The 16321-nt window shown below is 37.7% G+C and overlaps 1 protein-coding gene and 1 pseudogene across 1 annotated transcript; one reads left to right on the top strand and one right to left on the bottom strand.

The window, feature by feature from the left end:
- The first annotated feature begins 5207 nt into the window (after positions 1 to 5207).
- LOC116305443 (inactive fucosyltransferase B-like) lies at positions 5208 to 6104 on the top strand (annotated as a pseudogene).
- A 123-nt stretch (positions 6105 to 6227) lies between these two features.
- Positions 6228 to 13761, bottom strand: LOC116305431 (arylsulfatase B). Its single transcript, XM_031715325.2, has 10 exons — positions 13703 to 13761; positions 11119 to 11215; positions 10784 to 10943; positions 10009 to 10121; positions 9650 to 9799; positions 8955 to 9131; positions 8134 to 8306; positions 7643 to 7921; positions 7279 to 7499; positions 6228 to 7083 (listed from the first exon to the last, which is right to left on the bottom strand). The coding sequence occupies exons 1-10, from the start codon at positions 13723 to 13725 to the stop codon at positions 6584 to 6586; spliced, it is 1893 nt and encodes a 630-aa protein (XP_031571185.1). The 5' UTR covers positions 13726 to 13761; the 3' UTR covers positions 6228 to 6583.
- Positions 13762 to 16321: the final 2560 nt, after the last annotated feature.

Genomic DNA, 16321 nt, shown 5'->3' with positions numbered 1-16321 from the left:
GTATCGAATCGTCAGTTGAAAATAAAGAGACAATGCATCTTTGAGTTGCTTTTTTTAAAGAAAAGACGAAAATAACTCCCTTCTATGGCTGAATTAAAAATTGCTTTTGTTCACTGCACAAATTTCAAGGAATTTATATTTATTCAGTCTATAAGTTTTCAGATTTTTTTTTTTTTTTTTTTTTCCATTCATAAAGTTTTGTATTTGCCATAAAAATGAAAGACTAAATTAGACTCTTTCGTTAGCAGTGTTCAACCAATTCCGATCTATGCTTCAAAATGTGAAAATTGTGAAAAGTGTTGATTTTTAAGCTGTAGTATAACATAAAAGGCTGTTTATACTGTCATAAAGATAAAGAAACATCATTCAACTAGCAACACTTCTTTCTGGGTTCATAGTTTGTAGTCAACTCAAACTATTCATGTATATCATTTCATTACTTGAAAACCAGAGTCTAAAACCCCGAGTTCTGATAAAATCAATTTTATGGGCACCAATAAGATAGACTACAGTTCTATTACTTTGGCAATTGTTTTGATTGGGTGTTTACGGTAGGAAGTCAAGGAGATCCTCTTTTGGGCTATTAAATTTTCCTCTTTTGAACATTAGACGCTTTCACATGTATTGCTCAGGTTTTTATTGACTTGTGTTTGAAAATGGAACCCTTTTGGGAAGAAAAGTAAAGGAATTTCTATCTTAATATTTTTAATGCTAAAGCCACCTGCCCGTGTAGCCTACACAATATATCTAGTGCTAGACAATTTGTGGTCGGATAAACATGTCTTTTCTTTGAACTCGGCAGGATATTCCGCTAGAATCAACTGTTTCGCTCTATTCTTTGGAAAACTACCCCCTCTTGCTTTAGCCACGCTTATCCATTGTTAGCAGTCAGGTTGAGTTCAGTTCAGAGTATTGTTCTAAATGATGCTTGGGTGATTTGCATTAACAAGCCATGTTTTGAGGTAATGGTGTGAAAATGCCACCTGAACTTGGGCTAGTCGGTAGGTCATGGAAATCCTTGCTCACGAAAATAAACTAATACTAACAAGAATTAGCGCGACTGTAAAAGTTAATGACAATTGCCAAATTATGGAATGAATATGCGAAATCTTGCTGAGAAACGAAAGAATTATCTAAGTCTAACTTTAATCAAAGTTTTCAAACTGACAAGGTCAACCAAGGTTGTTTTGCCAATTCGTCGTTTGACTATTTTGATTGGAAACAAAATTTTATTAAACTTTACAACCAATATAAGGTTAAATCAGGATCGCTTCTAACCTGCTTTTATGAGTGTTAAGTGTCTCGAATACTGCTTGTATTTATAATAATATAATATGTATGTGTATATATGTGTGTATATGAAGTATGCGTGTATATATGTATGTACAGTATATGAAGTGTGTGTGTGTGTGTGTATGTATATGATGGATTTATATGAAGGAAAGTTCCTTTGATTAGTCTTTTCTCTTAGATTAAGATATACTAAAAAGGCTGAAACTATTTCTTTAAAGCATCATAACTGGTTTTGCAATGTCACCATCTCCAGCCTCTCTAGGAATAAAGTAACGTTCGCGTATAAGTTCAAACTGGTTTGAGCAAGAGAGAGAGAGAGAGAGAGAGAGAGGGAGAGGGAGAAAGAAGAAAAACAGCATAATATTTGAAAACTTCAGTCACGACATTTGTTATGGTTTCAAGAATTTGACATTGAATCGGGTTGAAAGATTTAAAATAATAAATTAACAAAATTAACAAAAATTAACTTATACACACTGATCCGCTCATGCAATGGCCTTCCCAATATTCCCTTAAAGAAAGAAACGGATTCAAAGCAGGGACGGCGGAACCGGGGGGGCCGGGGGGGGGGGGGGGCTTTAGCCCCCCCACTTTTTGTGAAATGTTGATACATTTTCACTAAACTCAACCCCTCACCTTGTCATACAATGTCACTATGGAGCCCCCCCAATCAAAAAACTGCTCCGCCGTCCCTGCAAAGTATTGTAAAAGCCACCTGTTCAACTGTTAGACTGGTTTTGACAAACAAGCTTGAATGGAGATACAGTCAACTCTCGTTACAGCGGACACCCTCGGGACCATCACTTCATGTCCGTAATAGCGAACGTCCGCAATAGCGAAAATTATTTACGGACATTTCTTCGTCATTATTTTTGTCTCGGATTTTTTTCCTGTCCGTAATAGCAAGGTGTCCGTAATATCGGGGTGTCCACAAAGCGAGAGTTGACTGTAGAAGGCTCTAGATCAGAAAGCCGCTATAATACTAATATTGTGAAGTATGAAAGAAGTTTAAAAGACTGATTATAACTTTTGGTTTTACGTTCTGCTGAAAAAGTCGCATAAAAAGTGCTAGCATGTTTTTGTCAGTGTTAATTCGGCTTTTCTCTTATTTTTGATATTTACACCTAATTCAAAAAACGTTATCGCCAAAGGCGATAGGCAATAGGAGAAAGGTCCTTCCAAGATCCAAGAATAGCTGGAATGACTTGTGTTTCTGCTGCTTATTCTCGTCAAGAACATGGGCCTTTAGTATTGAGATAATTCTACTATTTACTTACCTCGGCTATTATTACCAACATCGTCATCATTAATATTCAGTATCATTATTATTATTATTAATTTTTCTCTCAATATGATATATTCATAGTATTTTGATAATATTTTTCTAATAGTAGCAATAACTAAAAGACTTAAGCATTTAATTTTCAAGTTTACTGCTAGTGGCTAATGGGTCTTCATGGGCGGATCCAGCCAAAATTTTAGGCGGGGGGCTAATTGAGTTTGGGGGGCTTATTGAGTTTCTTCCGTCAACACAACGGAAAACAATAAGAAAAAGCTTTTTTCTGCTGAAGGGGAACTTCCGCCCCCTTTTGCCCCCCCCCCCCCCCCCCCCTGGATCCGCCCTGGTTCTTTTACGTCTTCCAACTTGCGGTTTTCTTCTATTTCTTTCCTTACTACTACCAGCTGATCTGAAAGAAAATGTTAGCCAATCAGAACGAGAAAGTTTGCAAAACTGAGGTGTCATTTTTCCTCCTGAAATTATTGATTCCCATGCCACCAAATGGGAAGGAAACCTTGCTAATGAGAGGTTGAAAACAGTAACACAATAAATTATGAGTTATATATTTTTATTGCACACAGTAAATTTGAGAGGGCCAATTTGACCCCAGAGAGCCATTTTGGCTTTTTCAAAGTTGTGGTATTTTAGCCCAGGCTAGGGCCAAAATAGAACAATGCCATTTTGGCCTCACAGAAGCCATTTTGGTATGGGTCTATCAGTACTGTACCTTAATAAATGGCCCCTACCGGTAGTGCCCAAATAGCCCTACTTTAAGGAGGCCACTATAGGGTCAAAATTTTGGCCCCATTTTTGGGGCCAAAACCACCCTATCCGATTTACTGTGCAATGGTGGACAGGTTTATATTTTTCACTTGACAATTTTTGCATGACACCATGGCTTCATGACACCACAGTTTTGCAGTGACTTCATTTCACTATTTCAGTTCAGCTGGTAGAACGTACTTTAGTACTACTTTTGGAGATTAACTATCAATTTTATCAAACCCTGCCAACTAACAACTTCTGGGCTGATCAAAGAAAACAATATAAATATCACCCATGGTGTTCTAATTTCTTTACAGCAATGGTAAACCAGTGGAGCCAATTCGTCTTGAAGAACAGCTTAATATTCACAGTATTGAGGAACTCATGAGGTTCAAGACTCACATGTCGGACAAGGCAGCGCTCAGGAAATGGAATGCGCGCAGGGGAGCTCCTCTTTCCACCCACGTGAGAGGCTTGATGACGATGAAGGAGTCTTGACATACCTTTGCTGATCTGTTGAACATGGAGAGCTGGGACTTGAAAATGAAATGAAAACATTGTTTACTGAGGTGAGAGAATTCGACAACAACAACAATAATGATGATGATGATGAAGATAGAGTGCATTTGTGAGATTTAGGCCCCGTTTACACGAAGCCGGATGTTTTTTTATCCGGATAAAAAAATGTGCGTTTACATGCGGCTTCGCGTAAACGCTCATCGTTTTCGCATCGTTAGTCGACCGTTTACACGAAAAAGCTCCATCGACTCGAAAACGCTCATGGGAGCTAAATGAGCATGCGCATAGTTCTTGAGCCTGCTATCTCCTTTGTTTAGTGACGTCAGCGTTTACGAAAATATCTGGCTCCGAGTGTTTACACGGAAACGCATAGCAAGCGTTTTCAAAAATATCCGCTTTGAAAAGCGTTTTCGAAAATAACCGGCTAAAGACTGTCTCCGTGTAAACGGTAGGCCTAAACGGATAAAAGAAATATGCGTTTACAAAAAAGTATCCGGGTCCGTGTAAACGGGGCCTTAGTGAAATTAAGACACAAATATAACGAGTATTAAGTTTATGATTGTTTTCGTTGTTCAGTGTTGTTTTTTGTTGTGAAGTGTGATCGTTCGGGTATTGATCGTTTCGCTTGGCATCTGATTATCTGATACTGCTACAAAATGTGTTATTGGGGTTCCTGTGTAAAGTTTACTCACTCACGGACATGGATCGATAGCATATTATAAAATAAATTAAATAGTACGCACGCTGTGATTGGTTGATAGCCATGTTTGCATGAGGGTATGTAAACACAGTTGTGACGACTACGTCTCGGGTTTGCATAACTGTCTCGAATTCTCCCAACCTCCCCTCGTGTTGTTATCAGGCTATGTAAACACGGAAAAAGTTTTCTATTGCTTAAGTGGTACTGCTTCTGCGAAACCGTGCCACAATAAATCGATCTTGTCGCTCCAGGTCAACACTGGGAAGAGGAGTGGCGTAAAAACAATTGGCTGTATATTGTATAAAGAATTTTTTAAGTTTATCAGAATTCCTATAGAGTTTGTGCAACCACATGACTCAAAATCCCTTGAGATATGAATAACAATGAAACAGCGGCCATCTTGGTTGATCTAACAACAGAAGCTTTAAATGAGGAATGCTTTGTTATCGTCAACCAAGATGGCGGCAATGAAGCAACATGCACCTACTCTATAGAATGTCGATCCAAGAGCGCCGAAGGTACCCGACCACGAACAACTAGTCACTTTCAATGGATCTTAATAAGATATTTTTTGCTGGAACAGAACTGTCTTTAATCCTGACTGTAATGGTTTTCCTTCGACTTCCTTTTCTTCGTTCTCTAATGATACCGATGAAACAAGATGGCATGAGAAAATTCGACGGCAATAATGAACGACAATCTAGTATAACCTCGGAAACGATGAAGATAAAAAACATAAACATAAAAGAAAGAACAAAAGCAGCAGTCGCGGTACTGGAGCGAAAAAAACTTTCGCTGAAACCATTAACCACACCACTAACTATGCTGAAGCAACACCTAAACATGTTACAAGACGCATACAAAGTGATTTTGCTATATACTCCAGTGTTCGGTCGTATTTCATGGCAAGGTTTGAAAAATACCCATGATTTTACTCACCCTGGCGGCAAAATTTGCCGGCGAGGTAAAGAGCTGCAGGCTAACATACGATAAAAGGATTTGGCAAGAAGTGACGCGGTAGTTTTCAAGGGCGGATCCAGGGTTTTTTGAAGGGGGGGTCTCGGGGGTAAATTTTGTGGGCAAAGGAATCCCAGTCGCATTTTTACCACAGGAAGCCCATTTGACCTCAGGAATGACAGGGGGATCGCGACCCCCCCGACCCTCCCCCTGGATCCGCCCTTGGTTTTCCATGCAAAAGACATGCCAAGCGTAAATATAATAAAAGAGATCTCACGAGACAGAAGTTGGAAGCAAAGATGGATTTTCTTTACTCATGAAAATCCTTACTATACTTTCATAGCTACCAAAATGTATAACGGATTCTTCAACTGGACGATGACTTACCGAAGACATTCAGACTTCTTTGTGCCGTACCGGTATTACAGTTCCTTAAATTTCGCGACTGGAAAACGAACCAGTCACCTAAAGAATTATGCACGAGGTAAAGACAGCTTTATAGCATGGATGGTTAGTAACTGTGGGAGTTTAAGAGATAAAATTACAGCCAAACTCCTAAAATGCGTCAATGTTAGTGTGTTTGGTCGTTGAACACAGAAGTTTGGGCAGTCAATGTAAAGCGTTTGTTTTTGTGATTACGTATTCTCGCATTAAATCATGAAAAAATCAAAATTAAGACTTTTAATGTACACAGGTAATGTAAATAGCCAGGAATACACAAATTTTAGGACTAAAGGTTGACAGAGGCAAGATGGAATGTACGCATTGGAAGTACGGACAAAATATAAGACATCCAGCTTTATGCTGTTTTTGAAAATTTCAAAAGGCTTAATGTGTTTTTTATTTAATGTGATTCTTAAGGTGTCACAAATTTAAAAGGGCCACCACAGGGAACCCGGCTATACTTGGATTGCTCCTTCAGTAGAAAAGTAACTTTGCTCTCTATTATGGGTTTCCTGTGGTTTACGAACGCTTCCCTGAGAGACTCTAGATGCATGCGGATGCGCTCTTGAAAATTACGCCTTAACATTGTGAGAACTGTAAGGCGTTTTGTTTAATGTTAAAACAGATTACCTTTTTGACCTCAACCGATAATAAAACCTGTCAGTCCAGTTTCTTGGTTGCTCAGTAGCAAACACTTCAACAGGTTTGTTAGCAGTCCATGTCATTTTAGCATCTGATTTACAAAAATCTTTATAGCTATTAACTCTATTGATCAGGTCTTTAAGTTTCGTCGTTTCTAGAAGATCTGGAGGTACTTGCAGAAGGATTTCATCAATATGTCTCGTATCATGTTGACACCTTTGTTCAGTATGATCGCCATGTTTTCCTCCTAAAATCTCCGTGACAAGTAAAGTGCTGATAGCATTCCATCCATTTATGAGGCTGCTGTTGTCTGTAAGTTCTTTCCATGGGCCCCAGTATCCACCACGTTTGCCCGGGTCGGCGTCAGTGTCGATGGGTGGGTACCAAACTGGACGAGAACCTTTTTGAAACTCCACTAGGCGTTTTAGAAGCTGTTGGACCATCTGAGGCATTTGATTGGATAGGTCGTTGTACTCGCATGGATCTGATGATGTATTGGTAAAAAGATACTCGAATGGATGAATGATTAAATAAATGGATGGATGGATGTATGTGTAAATGGACAAATGGAAGGACAGATTGGCGTTTGGTCAAGTGAATGGGTGAAAGAAGCAAAAAGAAAAGTATTATCGCACGACAAACGTTTGCAAGCGCCAAAAATCAGTTTTAGCTACAATACCTTCTACCATATCGAAGAGACATGTTGAACCATTCCTACTGTCACACTTCTTATCTTGCTTGGATCTTTCTCCACAGTCTAGTACAGCCCCAGGTATGACCTGAGGCTGTTCCGTGGCTAACAAATCTTTATATCTCGGATGCCATGGTTCATCTTGATAAGTGTCATCCATGCCAACAACTAACTTGTATCTGCCTCGACGAATTGCTGCGAAATTACGCCTACAAATATCAAATATAATATTTTTAACAAAATTAGCTGTGTCCTGACTTAGATCAAGCCATAGGTCGGCCAGAGGTTGTTTCAGGGCTCAAGAAAAGGGAGGGGAGTGGTTAGTACAATAAGGGAGATATAACGGACTTACCACGGATCAATAGCGTGCAGTATCTCATCCCTTGGTGATTTCTCACCTCTTGATATCGTCTCCCACACATTCTTTCCATCCATATTTGGTTGCAGTAATTCAGGGTCACCCCCTGCGACGTAATACAGCGTAGGGACCCAATCACTGACGTCAATCAAGTCGTGACACACGCGACCCTTCTTGGAGATGAGGTCGCTATAGACGAAGGCTGTAGCTTTTATTCCTCCTTCCCATACCATGTCTTTTCCCCCGCGTAGCGGATAGTTCGACCCCATGTTCCTATGGACACATCAGTACAAAGAACATAATATAAGAAGTGATTATCTTATATTTTCCAGTCAAGTTTATCTATGAGGTTTCACGCGCATGCTCACTTACGATTCGTTGGGTATTTCTTAAATAAATGGATCCATTTCAAATTTCTAAATTCAATTTGGATAAAAGCCTTTCGTCTCATTTGTATAAGATATCCATCCATGTAAGATAATTACCAGTTAAATCCGTTAGGTGCTCCACCGTTATCTGTAGTAAATACGATCACAGTATTATCCTCTATTTTCTTCGTCTTTAGTGCTTCATAGATATTGCCCACTGATTGGTCGAGAGCGGTTACCATGGCAGCGTATTTACGCCGATCTTCATTATCAATAGTGTCTTTAAATTTCTGCAAGTGGAAAATTTTAATGCAAATGATAAAAAAATTTACATAATTTTTAGTTTAATGTAATTAGTGTTCCTGCTAAGCAAGAGGTTCATAGTTTGATCCTCAGTGACCTCACACACTTGTTTTAAGCAACAAGTGTGGGTTGGTTGGTTAGTGTGCCGCCTGCTAAGCAAGAGGTTCATAGTTTGATCCTCAGTGACCTCACACACTTGTTTTAAGCAACAAGTGTGGGTTGGTTGGTTAGTGTGCCGCCTGCTAAGCAAGAGGTTCATAGTTTGATCCTCAGTGACCTCGCACACTTGTTTTAAGGAGCAAGTGTGGCTTGGTTGGTTAGTGTACCGCCTGCTAAGCAAGAGGTCCATAGTTTGATCCTCAGTGACCTCACACACTCGTTATAAGGATCAAATGTAGCTTGGTTGGTTAGTGTGCTGCCTGCTAAGCAAGAGGCCCATAGTTTGATCCTCAGTGACCTCACACACTTGTGATAAGGATCAAATGTAGCTTGGTTGGTTAGTGTGCTGCCTGCTAAGCAAGAGGTCCATAGTTTGATCCTCAGTGACCTCACACACTTGTGATAAGGATCAAATGTAGCTTGGTTGGTTAGTGTGTTTCACAAGTCACAAATTCTTTATTTTATTTTGATCTTACATCGATCTTGTCCTGAGGTGCTTGTAGAGGTTCGTTTTGATTTGCAGAGTGCACAGCTTGATGAGACAAGTAAAGGAACAGCGGTACTTCTGTATCGTGATCCTTGATTATGTCAACAGCTTCGTATGTGAAGAGCTCGGTTCCATATATACCACTTAAATTCTTTGCGCTGATTGGCTGAAGATAGAAAATGATGTGCACAAGTAGGGGATTCGAACAGCAAATGAACTTTTAATCTTCGAGGTCTAGTATTTTTTCCATTTCAGACCACATGTCATTCCCTAGAGTATAGTTTCTTTGTTTAAAGGATGCGCACGAGAAGACCAATGAATATGTATACAACTTAAACAAAGAATCTTATTCTCAAGAGAATGACGCGATATGAAATGGGGAAACAATACACCCAAGCTGAAAGAATCTGTTTTAATTAATCCAAACTATGAATAGATCTCTTTAGCTTGGGCGTACAGCTTTCTTATTTCAGACCACGTGTCATTCCCTTGAGAATAAGATTCTTTGTTCGAGCTGTATCCATATTCATATGTCCGAGCACAAGCCTTAAACAAAGAAATGATACTCTAGGGAATGACATGTGGTCTGAAATGGGAAAAAATTACGTCAGAGCCGAAGACGTCTATTCCGTAACGTGCCAACGCCGCTTCTATGTCGAAATAATCTACGGTTGTGTTACTTACTTCCATATTGTCTCTCAAATCGATTCCCCAGAAATCATTCTCGTAGGACGAGTGATTCCAGTAGTCAGTTTTCGAGCCCCAGAAACCGTAGAACGAGTCAAAACCACGGTTAACTGGGGTATACTCTTTAGCAAAAAACCCTAGATGCCACTGGAATAAAAAGAGAGTACAAATACTAGAAATAAAAAGGAACGTTTTTCAACTTCCTATGACGTCATAACGTCCATGTTGGATAACCTAAGCATTAATAGAATTATAGATGTCGAAAAGCTCAAAGTTATTTATTGGTAATGTTTTTCTGGAGCTTCAGTGTAAAATTTGCTTGAAGATGAGTTATTTTGTTCAACATGGTATCCTACCTTGCCAACCCCAGCTGTGCGGTAACCCTGTGTTTTAAGATACTGCGGTAAAGTAATCTCGTCCAGCGGTAATCCATATGGCTGTGCTGCGTATATTACAAAATGCTGCATACCTTATAATAGACATAAGAAATGCAAATAACGATATAATTAAAAATAAGTTTAAAATCAATACTGAGTTTCTCACCTAGGTGCATAGGAAGCATTAATTGGCCTTATAATCTGCATCATTTAACCTGCATTATATTTTGTTTGGCTCGGATCGTACATACAAAGGTGTATATATTTTGTTGCCGAGCTCCCTGTGTTCCTGCCGGCCTGTGCGTATAAGGCCCCGTCCACACGTATCCGGAATTTTTTGTATCCGCAATTTTTTTTTTCGGATACGGGTTGCGTCCACACGTGTCCGGAAATTTTTGTATCCGTATCCGGAAATTTTCGAAAACGGTCTCCAGAGTGGAAAGTTTCGAATACGCTACAAATACGGATACGTGTAGACTGTCGTATCCGCAAATTTTCGAATACGCTGACGTAAACACAATTTTGCGCATGCTCAATAAGAAAAACTATCCGTCAAAGGGACTAGGGCACTAGCGTGCATCAGGGCGGATCATGAAATTTCCGGATACGCGTGGACAGTGAAAACGATTCGAAAACGATTCGAATACGCTGCGTGTGGACGCGAACATTTTCGTATCCGCAAAAAAAAAAAAAAAATTTGCGGATACGTGTGGACGGGGCCTAAAATATTTCACTGGGTTCCCTCTGTCCTTACCTAGGCGTATTGGGTATTTCCCCGTTATGATCGATGCTCTTGTTGGTGTACATATTGGTGATACGTAGTAGTTGTTTAGTATTACACCGTTATTTGCCAAACGGTCGATGTTTGGCGTGGGGATCTGGGGTGAGCCATGAAAGCTGACGTCATCCCAACCCTGTACGCATAAATAATTCATGTGGTTTATTGAAGTTGAACCGAACCTTCAAACTAAACATAAACACACACAAAAATAGCAATTAGACCCACAGATAGAGGTTTAGAGAGAAAGACAGACAGACAACTTAAGAGTAAGAGAGATTTGAATTTTAGAAGTCTGTGCTCAAACTTACCAGATCATCTGCTATTATAAATACGATGTTGGGTTTTTTCGTCTTTCCAAAGCCAACTGAACAAACAAGCAACAGAATCGACGCGAACAAAAGAGCCCTGAATGACAAATAAACTTGTTTGGATCGGAAATGACACGAAGTACTAACAAAAAGGAATGCTAGCAAAGTGATGGCGGTGGATGTTGCTTAAGCTATGAACATAGATAACAATCGTTTATAAATATATTATTTAGAGTGTTTTTACTCTGAATTCATGATGACTTTCATAAGCGCAAGGTCGTACTTCTTTGGTCGGTAATCCTGAAAGAACTTCCATCCGATCGCCATTTTACTGTTGTGGTTTAAAACAAACAGCCCAAGTTTGTTTCAACTAAACTCTTTTAATCAGTGCGTTGCTAAGGTAATTCCCTTGAAAACTTTGTCCTGAAACTTTGCATGGACATTAATTATGTTATGGACATTTAAAAACTGAAATAAAAAATGGGGTCACCATTCTCGTTTTTTCGCTAGATGCTCTCCAAATATTTATGATAATAGTTTCCGAAAGAAAAATGCCTAAACTTTGTTAGTTCCATGCTTTCAGTTGCTTGCGCAGAAAAATGCGCAGTGCAAAACAAGGAAATTACCTTAAGGAGCAATCCGTTGGATTCTTATCTATTTGTTTCTAAATAATCAAGAGCTGAATCTAATCTTACTATTATTGGGTGTATGTGACGTTATGGCCTTCATTTTATTTGATTTAAAAAAACATTTTGTCTTTGTGTTTTTTGCAATGACACCCAACATGCCGGCCACGGCTTTTTTTGCCTTTCACTCTCATGGGAAAGAATGCGCGCCACCAATGCAGCAGTTTTGCATTCGATGCATACCGCTATTTTTGAAGACTACACAGACTCATTTGCACAGGCTTAGCCTCGTTTATAAGTCAGCTATTCACAGATAGCATTAAAAGTCCGTGCGATTTCAAAACGTCGGTGTTGTCAACTTGCACATTCTTTACATTACAGTTGTCTTTTGCAAATGGTTCGCTCTTAAGCGATGCTAAACCTGTGCAGATGAGTCTTTATTCATAAAACATAGAAGTAAAAAAAAAAAAACCAATGAGAAAAGGGACTAATTGAAGTCTGAACCATAAATGTTAATGGTCCTTGGATATTATTCACCACAGGTGCTGACACAGTTCCAAGAGATCTCCAAAACAAGGCAGAAAATACTTGAATTGCATGGATCAATAACCGCCTTGGATGGGCAAAAGAGACGAATAATCCACGGATAACAAAGACAATGCACAAGCGGATGGCATATCATTGATATGGTAGGTTTTGACAATATCTTACCCACTCACCCCACCCCCTTAACGAATGTGTTCGTAAACCGCAGATTGATGGACCGCGGAACCTGCGGAACAGCCTAAGTAAAAAATTTCAATGCATCTTTAAGCAAAAAGACATTTATACTGATTCATTCAATACTATTGTTTATACAATATTTTCTACAATAAACTCTTTTTTTTTTTTTTTTTTTTTTTTCAACGCGGCTCTCCATTCCGCCATCTTGCTTTTCGATGAAAAGCGCATCAAAGTAGACGGTTGAGATAGGGACTAGTTAAATCCCATGAAGACGCTATAAAAACGTAATATAGAGTATAGGCTCTTTATAAGAAAAAAATAAGAATGCATTGTAACCAATATTGTATAGTCATGTTGAATGTGTCTTTTTGTATATAGGTGCATTATTGGAGAAATAGAAAACGCGCGTGCGTGCTGTGTGTAGTTATAAAGCACGTGGAGGTTAGCAGAACACGAGAAAAGTGTTAGGAGAAGCACGACGCGTATATATGCGAAGTGCTTTTCGACACTTCTGTGTGTTCTGGCAACCTTCAAGTGCTTTATAACTCCACACAGCACAGAAACCAAGTTTTTTATTTCTTTTATAACATGCATATCACAATAACCATAAGATAGGAATGACGCAACTGAAAGAGCGCGCGTGTGCTGTAAGCTCATAAACCACGCGCTCCTTACCAATCAGAACTCGAGATTCGTGACAGCAGTTATTTTATAAAGTAATTTATTTTGAGGTTGTTCCGCCGTTCCGCCGTTCATCAATCCCGGTTTACTAACACCCGAAATATAAGTTAGAAATTAGTGCATTTTATTTGAAGTTAGTCTAAATATCCCACTTTACTCGTTTGACGTACTTTTCGAAGTTTTGTCATGGAGGGTCAATCTTTAACAAATTTGGTTGTACCAAAAATATTTCAGCAACGACTTAAGAATAAATAGCACAATAATGTCAAGTTGTTGTATCAAGTTATGGTTCACGTACGAATATAGATCTTAAGTTTAAATATGGTAATATGACTAAGTGTAGCATGAACTAAAATTCTCTGCGTGTTTATTTTTTCGTACCTTCTTGACCTATCTATCTCGTATCTCTTTATTTTATATAAGATTCAGTTTGTTTATAAACCGTACCTGTCCCGGCTAATATTATGATGTACTGTCGTGCCCCATAAAACGCCATAAGATATTAGACACGGTAGAAATGATATTTGAAGATTATTACATACAAAATATTTTACCTTTTAAACTTTGGCCAATCCATTCCATAATCCAAAACTACCCATGCCCCGTTTCTTATTACTCGTTTAGTGTAAAGCAGGAATGAATATAATTTGTATTGATAAAATAATGTCAAAAAAATCTTTCGGGCGAGCCATAAATTATTGAAATGAAACAACAGGTGCTTTTTTGGTTAATATTGTTTACAAGGATTGTAAAACGACTGTTCAATAATTTTGATCTAATAACCTCTTCATATTTCTATTATATTAAGAGGTTTCTCACTAAATCGCTGTGAAATTATCTTTGTTTGGCTCATAGCCTTCCTGTTTTTGGCGTGTTTGACAAGGACCCCAGTATTTTCTAAAATTACATTCAATCTTCACTCGTAAATAATATTTCGATTCTTTTTCATGGAGCAGAATTTTTTCTTCGTCCTGATAGCTTCATCCTAAATTTTATGGATCAAAATATCGTATTAAAACGGGTCAAAATCGAATAGATTAAAACTTCGAATAACACGGGTCAAAATCGAATAGATCAAAATATCGAATAAAACGGGTCAAAATCGAATGGATTAAAATATCGAATAACACGGGTCAAAATCGAATAGCTCAAAATATCGAATAACACGAGTCAAAATCGAATGGATCAAAATATCGAATAACACGAGTCAAAATCGAATAGATCAAAATATCGAATAAAACGGGTCAAAATCGAATAGATCAAAATATCGAATAAAACGGGTCAAAATCGAATAGATCAAAATATCGAATAACACGGGTCAAAATCGAATAGATCAAAATATCGAATAACACGGGTCAAAATCGAATGGATCAAAATATCGAATAACACGGGTCAAAATCGAATAGATCAAAATATCGAATAAAACGGGTCAAAATCGAATAGATTAAAATATCGAATAACACGGGTCAAAATCGAATAGATTAAAATATCGAATAACACGGGTCAAAATCGAATGGATCAAAATATCGAATAACACGGGTCAAAATCGAATAGATCAAAATATCGAATAACACGGGTCAAAATCGAATGGATTAAAATATCGAATAACACGGGTCAAAATCGAATGGATCAAAATATCGAATAACACGGGTCAAAATCGAATAGATCAAAATATCGAATAACACGGGTCAAAATCGAATGGATTAAAATATCGAATAACACGGGTCAAAATCGAATGGATTAAAATATCGAATAACACGGGTCAAAATCGAATGGATTAAAATATCGAATAACACGGGTCAAAATCGAATGGATTAAAATATCGAATAACACGGGTCAAAATCGAATAGATTAAAATATCGAATAAAACGGGTCAAAATCGAATGGATTAAAATATCGAATAACACGGGTCAAAATCGAATAGATTAAAATATCGAATAACACGGGTCAAAATCGAATAGATTAAAATATCGAATAACACGGGTCAAAATCGAATAGATCAAAATATCGAATAACACGAGTCAAAATCGAATAAATAAAAATATCGAATAACACGGGTCAAAATCGAATGGATTAAAATATCGAATAACACGAGTCAAAATCGAATAGATTAAAAACAAATTACATTCAATCTTTATAAATTAATATTTCTATTCTTTTTCATGGAGCAGAACTTTAGATTTTATTCTTCGTCCTGATTTCTTGATTCCAAATTTCACCAAGCTTCCGTTTTTTTCCCTCTATAGAATTGTTTTTGAAATGAAATTTTTCGAATAACACGGGTCAAAATCGAATGGATTAAAATATCGAATAACACGGGTCAAAATCGAATAGATTAAAATATCGAATAAAACGGATCAAAATCGAATAGATCAAAATATCGAATAACACGGGTCAAAATGAAATGAATTTAGTTCATGAAATGAATTTTCGAATAAAAAGGTCAAAATGGATGACACCATTATCGAATGAAATGGGTCAAAATGGAATGGATCCCTATTTGAATAAAATGGGTCAAAATGGAATGAATCCAATTATCGAATACAACGGGTCAAAATCGAATGGATTAAAATATCAAATAACACGGGTCAAAATCGAATAGATCAAAATATCGAATAACACGGGTCAAAATCGAATAGATCAAAATATCGAATAACACGGGTCAAAATCGAATAGATTAAAATATCGAATAACACGGGTCAAAATCGAATAGATTAAAATATCAAATAACACGGGTCAAAATCGAATAGATCAAAATATCGAATAACACGGGTCAAAATCGAATGGATTAAAATATCGAATAACACGGGTCAAAATCGAATGGATTAAAATATCGAATAACACGGGTCAAAATCGAATGGATTAAAATATCGAATAACACGGGTCAAAATCGAATAGATTAAAATATCGAATAACACGGGTCAAAATCGAATGGATTAAAATATCGAATAACACTGGTCAAAATCGAATAGATTAAAATATCGAATAAAACGGGTCAAAATCGAATAGATCAAAATATCGAATAACACGGGTCAAAATCGAATAGATCAAAATATCGAATAACACGGGTCAAAATCGAATGGATCAAAATATCGAATAACACGAGTCAAAATCGAATAGATCAAAATATCGAATAAAACGGATCAAAATCGAATGGATTAAAATATCGAATA

Source organism: Actinia tenebrosa, unplaced genomic scaffold (assembly GCF_029948245.1).
Source record: "Actinia tenebrosa isolate PJP-AT-01 unplaced genomic scaffold, QUT_ActTen_1.0 PGA_scaffold12__29_contigs__length_12842862, whole genome shotgun sequence".
Lineage (NCBI taxonomy): Eukaryota > Metazoa > Cnidaria > Anthozoa > Actiniaria > Actiniidae > Actinia > Actinia tenebrosa.
The sequence above is the reverse complement of the archived record's forward strand: the minus strand, read 5'-3'. Positions and strand labels throughout refer to the sequence as shown.